The 10,145-nt window shown below is 45.9% G+C and overlaps 1 protein-coding gene across 1 annotated transcript in view; it reads left to right on the top strand.

Moving 5' to 3' along the window:
• CNTNAP2 (contactin associated protein 2) overlaps nucleotides 1-10,145 on the top strand; it is a gene marked incomplete at its 5' end in the record, with an annotated part of 1,134,943 nt that overhangs the window by 840,531 nt on the left and 284,267 nt on the right. The window contains one exon of the mRNA XM_019666439.1: nucleotides 7,974-8,101. Coding sequence (XP_019521984.1) covers nucleotides 7,974-8,101 — 128 coding nt within the window. The remainder of the gene's footprint in view (nucleotides 1-7,973; nucleotides 8,102-10,145) is intronic.

The following is a 10,145-nucleotide window of genomic DNA, read 5'->3' on the forward strand; positions in this document are numbered from 1 at the left end:
TTCATCATGCCTGCTGAGTTTCATTTTTACTTTGTTTCATCTGAACTCATAGACCCATATAATCAAAATGCTAAAGAAAATCAGTGAGTTCCGCTCAGGTCGGCTGCATTTCCCACATAATGCCATGAAATGCTTCCCCCGCTCCCCCCAAATACCGTCAAATGGAAACCTCAAATCTAAATGAAACTGAAAGTGTGACTGGTGATGGATGGTTAACTATGATAAAAAGTGCAGTAAAATTACAAATCCCCTCTTAAACCATGTGTCCGCACCTAGGCAGAAACGAAAGAGCTATTGCGAAGCATCCAGACCACTGATAGAGTAGAAATTGTTTTCAAATTTAATATAGTCATACTTGGAGGCAGTTTCTACACTTAATGGAATTTGTTCAGAAATAAAATATTTGGGGCTTTGCAGGTATAAATCTTATTCAGACTATATATTAACTATATGTTGACTATAATTAATTATAGAAATGAAGCATTTGATAGCCATTTGCTCTGTTCTCGGCCATAGGAGGTAAAGATGCCTCCCGTCTCCCCAGGGGATACAGAGACTTTAAAAAATTAATTAGGGGCAAGTTTGCTGCGAAGCATGTGTTTTCAACACCCTAGGGTAGGAATGGCTCAGGAACTGTGTCCCCCAAGGACTCGGGAGGGAGCTCATGCCGCTAACCATCCCGGCTGTCACGGCAGACCTGCAGGGCGCTGGAGCCAGGCTGCAGGCTTACGATGGAAATGCAGTTTCCTAGAGCTGCAGAGGTGACTCCGAGAGTCCCAGAGGGAAAGCGAGGCAGACAACACACTCATTTCAGGAACCCTCAGCACAGACAAAGCCAAGGTGCAAGCCATAAAGATGGTGACGGCATTTTATCCGAGTGACCCCGGACATTTGTTCTCTGGGAACATGATCTTATAGGCCAGAGTCATATAAAGGTCATGCTGTCTTTGCTGCAAGACTTGTACGCACCAGGACCATAACCCGCCATTCCCTTCCCAGGAAGGCAAGGCGCTGATTACCTGCACCGTGTTCCTGCACAGACAAGACATTTGGGGGCGGGGGGTTGTAAATGAGGATGCACCCGGGGCACACATAGGCCACGCTGTCACCTGAGCATCTGTGTGAGCTGCACTCAATGTACGGAGTGAGGCTGGAGGGCAGTTGCTCAGCTGAGCGCGGGAGGTGATTCTGACCGTGGAGACGAAGCCACTGCCTGGGCCCCAGCAGAGAGCTGGCTGATCCCCTCTTTCTTTGCTGTGTCAGGCTGGGAAGAGACGAGAAAGGGAAAGGGCCCAGGATGCAGGCTGTAAACAAAGCCCTGTATATTCGTTTCCTGTCCTGATTCTCCCAACATCGTGCATGAGTGACATCTTTGACTGCAGTGCACCACTGAGAAAATAGAACTAGGGTTTAGGTGGGTTGCCAGTTAGTTTCAGGGCTGGAAGGTCTGTGTGGTTTCCGAGCCAATCCCGAAATGGATAGCATTTCATCACTCTCAGTAATTATTTCCTCAGTAGGTGCTCCAAATTCTTTTCCTTTCCTCGCGTCTTCCCACAACATGCAGCTGTGTGTACTTACTTGTCTCAAGTATAGCTAAAAGCAGGAACAATCACGGCACCCTAATGATGGACGTCTTAGGGATCAAACAGTGCAGACCTCCTATTTTACAGACGCGGGAACATGGGTGTAGGGAGGTTAAGCACCCAGCCCGGGGGGCTCCCAGATGGTTCATGGCAGAGCATTGAGAGACGGTTCGACATGAGCCTGCGTGTTGGGTAATTCCCCGTGACCGGGATAAGTGTTACCACCCAAAGAGGGAGCTTTCACTGGAACTCTCACCTGGGGTCCCTGCCTGCCTACAGCTAAGCAGTGCCATCATGTGGTGCCTGAGTCTTAACCTGACCCCACAGTGACAGCAACCATCTGGAACCCTGACAGGAAACCTGCGGCCTTAGGGATGAGGGGCCCATGACAGAAACTGGGTGACTTCTGGGGGGGGGGGGTTTCCACTTCTAGGCAGTTTTTTGCTTGATAGTAGAAGACTAAAAAAAAGGGAAAAAAAGCTAGAATGATATGCAGAAACCATTAACCTCTATTTTTTTCTTAATGTTCCAGCCTCCGCTGCTATTGCCATGGGCAACTCCCCACTGGGAAGCTGGCTGTAGCTCTGAGAATAAGCAGAAATAGTAAAAAGTTCAGGATCAAACCCAGGCCGATTCTCATTAAAGGGCTGAGCCCTCTGGGCCTATCTGAGGGCAGCTCTAATGGCAAAGGCAGGAGATATAGAGAAGGAAGACTTCACGTTGGTCTTTCAGACTCCAGAGTGACTTTAGACCATGAGGAGAAGGGAACCTGTCCCTGGTGGAGTCAGCTGTATTATGGCATGTGGCCATGCAACCTTGGCTGCAAACTCACTGCGAAAATGAGAGGTAAAATCAGTTACAGTCTGGAGAAAGAAAAAAAAAGGTGTATGTCTCTTATAATAGAGATGGTATTTGCGTGCATGCGGCTGACTTTCCCTGCTGTCCGTGCAAATCCTGCTTGCATGTGGAGAACTGTCACGTCCCACAGAGGACATCTGTCTGGCGGAGGGAGCCTTGCCTCCTCTTTGTCCCCTCTCTGGGTATCTGTCCCCTCCCTGAACTTGGTACTCAGCAGAAGTGGCAGGAGCCCAGCTACAGGGGAGACTTTGTTCTGTAAATTGAACCCCCACAGCTGGCTTCCTCTGCTGAACTTTCCCAAGGATCGATCCTGGCTTCCTCTGCTGAACTTTCCCAAGGATCGATCACTCCAAGCTGTTCACCGTAGAGAGTTAGGCTTGTTCCGTTGGTTCCAAGAGTTCCCGGTGTGTTGCACGCATGGCATCGGGAGAAATCCTAGTTGCAGCCGATTCGAACCTGTTCCAGGATCAGCTCCGGGAATCTAATTCAACCCAGCAGGCAGCCTTCACGGAGCACTGCGGGCCACGGCCCCACCCGGGAGCAGTTCACGCATCGATAAAGGTGAAAAGTTTAACTAGCGGAGCGGGAGTTTGAACAAAGCCGGGAGGCCTTGTACAGCCGTGCATTACAACTTGACTGTGCGTACAGTTCACCGGGGGACTTGATTCAGGAAGCCTGGGCCAGGACTTGAGATGCTGCTGGTCCGGGGGCCACACCGTGAGTGGCAACGAATAGCACAGACTGGGAACCGCACACACCCGGGCCTAAGGCTCAGCTCCTCTCTGATAATGGCCCACGTGCCTTCGCAGAAGCTGCGGAACCTATCTGGGCTTCTTCTCCCAGCCGCAGCCTTCCCACAGCTGAAAGGAGAATAGTCTTACCAGCATCACTGAGTTGTTCCTAGAAAGTTTGGTCAGTGCTCTCCAAGTGTGGGTTCCATCACCATTATGATATCGCTTCATTGTGGGGACTGACAGGCTCTAGCGCGGAAGTGCTCAGCCCGTCTGCTCATCCTGGATTCCTGTCTGTCCCCTTACCCCTGACTCTGTCCCTGCTCTTGGAGCAGACCTGCCTCGTCTCATAGCAGAGGCATTAGCCTCCTTCCAAGGAGGTGGCGGCCACCGTACCTGCTTAGAGCTCAGCTGCCTGTGCTGGGTTCCCAGGGTGACGTCCTTCCATGCCAACACCCCTCATTTCCTTCTTCCTCTTCTTCTCTCACTGCAAATGGAAACCATCTCCTTTGCTTGCTGCCGTCTTTTGCAGCTGCCCTCGGAGAGCCTCGCCGACCCTCACACACTGAGAGCCTAGCAGCGGAGACTGCGTTGACCATCCCAGTGACAGTCACAAAGGACAGCCTCTCATCTAGATCGGAAGTCAGCGAACTTTCTGCTATAAAATACCAGACAGGAAGCATTTTAGGCTCTCAGCCGCGTGCAGACTCTGTCACAGCTACTTACCGCGTCGTGTGAAAGCTGCCCTAGACGATGTATAAACAAATGGGACAGGCTCCAAGAAAATGTTTACAGAAATAGCTGGGAGGCTGAGTTGGACCCCGGGGCCATAGTTTGCTAACCCCTGACCTAGATATTTAATTATTTTTCAAAAATTGGGGGAAATGTATAGGATTTTTAAAATTTATAGGTTTAGGTGGGATTTTTATTTATTTATTTATTTATTTTTTGCTTTAATCCAGATTTTATCTGTTTTTCAAACTCAGTCCTAGTAACCTTGCAGCTCAGCCACGGGTGGTATTGAGCAGGACCCATCTGCCCTTCAGCTGTATTCTCACCTTTCTCCGTGCATATTCCTATTCCAGCCTGGATGTATCTAGTGCCTTCTCTATGTACATCAGCACTGACCCGAAGCCCTGTGTGACTGTAGAAAATCACAAACTACATTTCCTGCCCTCGAGGAGCCTACAGGAAAGTCGGCAATCAAGACGGACACACTCCCAGTTGAACGTCATGTTTGCACTGTAATAGTTCCCCACCTGGTGTCCGGAGTGACTGTTCAAAGCTAGAAGTCAGATCATCCCACTTTCTGACATAGCCACCCAGTAGCTTCCCATCGCTCTGAACAGGCAAACCCCTTGCCACGCGCCATCGGCTGCGTGTGATCCAGCCTCCATTTCAGCCCCCCCGACCTCATGTCACCCAGATGCTGTGCTTGGTGCGACCTCAAGAACTTTTTCTGGTGGTTTCTTCTGCCTGTAACCTGCTCCCTGAGCCTCCCCTCGGCTGCAGATCTCAGCTTCTTTGTTAGCGTTTCCAAGAGGCCTTCCTTGCCCGCCAGCTGGGATTGCCACCCACACCTGACCACTGCCCTTCGTACTTTCTTCATGGAACTCACAGCTGTCTGAGGTTATCACTGCATTTCTGACACTCCCTGCCCAGAGTAAGCATCCGTGTCCCAGCCCCGAACAAGACCGCCTTCGCTTTAGACACAGGCCACAAGTTTGGGGGTTCCCAGGCCACCTGCTCCTCTGACCAACTGACTAAAAAGTTGGGGGTTCCCACTATCCACTCCAGATCAATAAATCACTAGAACGGCTCAAAGAACTCAGGAACACACTGTACTTATGTTTTATTATAAGGGATACAAATCGGGACTAGCTGAATAAAAAGATGCAAATGGTGAGGTGTGGAAGGGTCTCAGACTCAGACGTGGACCTCCTGTATCCGCTCCTCATGGAGTGAAGACATGTCTCCCAGCACATCAGTGTGTGTCCAGAGCTTTTATTGGGATTTCGTTAGGTAGCCATGATTGAATAAATCATGGACCATGCGACTGAATTCGATATCTGGCCTTCCTCCCTTCTGCTCCCTGGAGATCAGGCTGATGTCTGGTGGTTCAAAGCCCCAACCCTCTCACCCCATAGCTGGGCTTCCTGGCAGGGCCAGCCCCCATTTTGAAAGTGTCTGGGAGTCCACCAGGAGTCACCTCATTAGTATGAATTGAGGTGTGGACCCAGAAGCCCACCATGAGTAATAGAAACGCTCCAATCACTGAGGAAATTCCAAGGGTCTTGAAGCTCCATCTCAGGAACTTGGGACAAAGACCGCATATGTCGTTTATCATGCAACAACCTCTGCTCTTTCCTTGTTTGCATTATTACTGGCCTCAGCCCCAGCAGTAGATGGGAACGCAGGCAGAGATCTATATCACAGCTCCAAGGGCAGTGTCTGCCACACTGAGGCACTCACATGTTTGTGAGCTCATTAAATGAATATGAGTGGTTAAATAACCACAAAAGATTTAAATAAGCATTTCAGACTAACAATGGAGGCAGTGCCGCGAGGCACTCCATGATAAATTGCAGAAAACTTGCACAGACAATAATTGCTATCGGGGTCCAAGAACGGATCTATCACTTGATTTATATGCACAACTATTTTTAACCTCGCAAGGTTTTTGCACATTTATTCATCTTAACCAAATGAAAACTTTTATTCTTTTATGCCTTGAAAATCCCTTGAATCTGATGATTATCTTCAAATTAAGGATTCAAAAAAAAAAGCTCTCTGAGTTTTTATAAGTTCTCTGGCATTTCTAAATTAAGGTGCCTGTGAAGTATTAAATGTATAGAACTCATTGTTTAATTTAAATTAGATTAACCCCTCTGGCCCTGCGGAGATCCAGGCAGACTGTTGCACACTTTTGTTTACCCATGTCTCAAGGTCCTTACTGACAAAATTACAATTAGTCAGTACTTCAGACCTATTGTTAGGGTGCTAAGCTGTGAGCTATAAACCACCTCACTCTGGCATAATTAAACCGTGTTCCGGTTCACCTGCTTTACGATACCTACTTGGCTTTTCATAAAGCTTCTTTTCACAATGCTAGCTCCATTCCAGCCTTGAAAACACAGGAACTTGATTGCAGAAAACTTTTACAATAGCCCCTTTTTGACGTTTGCTGATGGTTCTGTAGTAGCAGTCATCCTCCTCATCAGGATAAAAAGCAAATTGTGCTAAAACTATTACAAGTGTTATGTAAGTTGTGTGTTATTATCATTAAAATAAATATCCTAATTCAACACTCACCAGGAGTGTGCATAGGAAACAGTACATGAATTTGTATCCAGCCATTAGCATGGTAAACAGCTCCCCAGAACTAGATTGAAAGTTTCAAATGAAAAAGAAAAGGGGACCCTCTCCTCCTATCCTTTCTGTTTATCATTGAGCCACCCCAAGAGTCAATTGTCTAAAAGTAAATTAATACCTTCCAGCTGCCTACAAGGGAGAAAATATCAGTTGCTAGAGCAATACTTCATCAAGAATCTCTCAATCCTTGCGTGTGAATAAAAAAATCAGACTCAGCAATGATAGTTTGGTCTTCTTGAGGAAGGAGAGGTTGTTTGACCTTTAATAGCCCATCTGTGCCACTCCTGTTCAGGAATTTTCTTGACGTACTCAAGCTTTAGACAATGAGATGGCTCAACAGTCTTTTCTGTAATTTCTCCGTCTGGTGATTTAAGTATTCCTTAATTCAATTCTAGTAGATTATCCAATCAATTTTGTTTTAAGGTATTTAGACCTTTAGAATTTAATTCCGAATAGGGTGCCAGTTAGGACTTGAACTTAAAATATGGCCTGTTATTTAACAGAAATATTTCACTGGTTTTCACCGAACTTGTGACTAGACATACACCTCAAATATTCCCCTCTAGTTTTCCTTCCATTGTCATCCCTGAGATAATAGGGTAACTGACTCAGGAAGTCAAGATTGCCATGGGATAACTTCATTTTCATTGGGTATGTGGTTTACTCTTATAGTTTAACCAAAGGTATTAAGTTAGCCCTGAATGTCTCGTTTTCTCCACACCAAAATCAAGCAAGCAAAAAGCACCAGAAAGCAAAAAAGCTAGCACTTCTGTTTTGTTTTTTGGGGTGTTTTTTTTAGTTTCAGGTGTACAAAACAATGTAATAGACATTTACACTCCTCACAAAGTGATAATTCCCCCCCCCCCGCAGTCTATTGCCCCTCTGACATCAAATATAGCTGTTACAATTCCTTTGATTATAGTCCCTATGCTGTGCTCCACCTCTCGTAACCATATATATGTAATTCAATTTTATATTCCCCTGTTAATCTTTCTTATGTTAATTTAATTACTAGACCGGCCAGAAGAACCCAGCCAGAAGGGTAGAGGAAACATTGTCTTCCCCACAAGAGCAGCAGTGAGAAGGCTCTTTAGAGTGGCCGAGAGCCTGTCCCTAGCTGGAATTCATTCTTACTTGTGGCTACAAGTAGGCCTGTTATGATTCTTCCTAGAGTAAAAAAAAAAAAAAAAAGAAAAAAAAAAGGATTACATATGAAGGAGGAGAAAAGGTGNGTGTCCCAGTTGCTTCTGAGCAGTGTACTGCGACCCACCCGATGGGAGGGAGAAAACAGGCCTCTAACTGTGCTTCTACTTAGCGAACCTCTGAACATTGATGGGAATGTGGGCAATTATTAGCTTGTGAAGTTCTCAGAAGAGGCGCGTTTCTAACTCAGCTCTCTGACCCTTGTCTGTCTCTCCCTGTGATTCAGGAGAAAGGACGCTGGCTTCTTATCCTACAAAGATCACCTGCCGGTGAGCCAGGTGGTGGTTGGAGACACTGATCGGCAAGGCTCTGAGGCCAAGCTGAGCGTGGGTCCCCTGCGCTGCCAAGGAGACAGTAAGTTGGCCCAGCGGCTGTGGCTTTCACTTTCTTATCAGCTTTAAATAGTGTTCCCCAGCAAATCAGAGGATGGCGCCAAGCACATTGTTCTTCTGTAACTCCTTAAGAAACGTCATGCAACACAAACAGCCAACTGGGCAGCCAGACAGACCTTAGCACAGCCGAAAGTCTCCAGTACAGGAGCCTAGGTTTGGGCAGACAATGTGCATGTCCGTCTTCCTTGTCATGCATATCCACGTGTAACAAGCTTGACTGCCTGAGTTTATGGTGACATATAAATAGTGATGCTAATAGCAAAACAGCAGCACCCAGCGCTGCGATTCTGCCAGTGCTGCTGTGAATGCCATTAGCAGACTGTTTATGCCACCATCACGGAGCTTATGGTGATACAGATAGCAGCATTGTGGTTTTTAATGTATTGTTGTAAACCGGGATTATGGTCATATAAAGTTTGACATTATTGCTATCAAATTTCATCATCAGAGCTCAATAGTCCCTTGTAAGCCAAAGATTGTTTCTGTAACTGTGTCTTGCTTTCAGGAGGGGAAATTGGGGGGCCGCTGGCTTGGACTGTGGGAAGCTGGGGAGTCAGAGTGATGGTCCCACCTAATTAAGGGCACTGCTAGGATTTGATGTTGTTTGATGCCCTTCAGTGTGCTTTCTGTGCTGTCGGAGGGGAATGGCGACAGGTTGCCGTGGGGATTCGTTCTGCAGAGAGCACCCTGGTGTCCTTCACCTCCTCTTGTCTGTGCACCTGATTTGAGCAACTCCCCTGGGAGTTGCACGCTTTTGTGGCTGTGTGCTAGGCCTCAGGAGACCTACAATAGATTCTGTTCCCTGAATAACTGACTTGCCAGGAGACCTCAGGCAAACCCTCCGTTTTCTTGGCTGTGGTAATGAGAATACCACCTGCGTCCTAACCCATCCTGAGGAGCCCATAAAGATTTTAGTGCTTGGGTCTGAATTCCTCCTAGCAAGGCATTCTGTGAGATGCAGTCTTAGCACCACGCCCATAAATCAAGGGAGAATTAGACCCACTGGATGTCACAAATTATCGCGTCCACTCCGAGAGGCGTCCTAAGGACCATAATGATGATGCTTCACTGTTTACTACTTAGGAAGTCAAGGCCATCGGCAATTAAACAATGCAGTATTCCTGACACAACAGAGAGATGGAGTTTGCACTGGTTTTCTTTCTTACCTAGAGAAAGTGAAAATGCTGCCTTTAAAATGGAGACTGCTCCAAAGAACTTTATCATGCCTTTATTAAACAATAATAGTTTGTCTAGTCAGCCTTAGTAGAACTGTGCAATAAGAAATTTGGTTTCAGTTGCTTCAGAAAAAAATACTGACATAAAAGAATAATAAATACACAATTTTAAGCAAAAATTTTGAGAGATGGCCTATAGTGTCACTCAAAATAGGCAGGTTCTCGTGTGTTACCTAGTGAAAGTTCCATTATGTCATAATTACTCATTACTATATACAGGTAAAATAGTTCTCATTTATCAATTCTAATTCTGAAGTTAGCTTTGAATTAGAGAAGGGACTCCCATTAAGTAATTGATAAACATGATATAGTTAGAAAATCTGACTTCTGCAAACTCTTGTTGCCATTCTTAGAAGATTCCAGCTACACGAAATAGTATATGTGGGAGTATAAGAACGGTTTACAGCTAATATTAACTTGTTTTACTGAATTAGTCTTCAGGAAGAATTGATCCTGTCTGTTATTTGTCTAGCACTTCCCCATGTACTCTGGTGGAACACGAAAAAGAAGTTCAAACCACATTTTGAGAAGTACACATGAGAAAAACTATTGGAAAATACAGAATGTTTTGTAATTGATTATTAGATTTTGCAATATAAAATTATCCCAACTGATGCTTAAGAAAGGAGTGGTCCATAGTATATTTCAGGCAGACTTTATATTTCAAAAGAGAAGGTAGGGAATGTAGGGTGGTCATTTGCATTTCTTTCCCAAGGCTGTTTGTTCTTGGAGATATCTTTAGGACCTATTGATAAGATAAAGAGCTAGTCC

Source organism: Hipposideros armiger, unplaced genomic scaffold, assembly GCF_001890085.2.
Source record: "Hipposideros armiger isolate ML-2016 unplaced genomic scaffold, ASM189008v1 scaffold_470, whole genome shotgun sequence".
Taxonomy (NCBI): domain Eukaryota; kingdom Metazoa; phylum Chordata; class Mammalia; order Chiroptera; family Hipposideridae; genus Hipposideros; species Hipposideros armiger.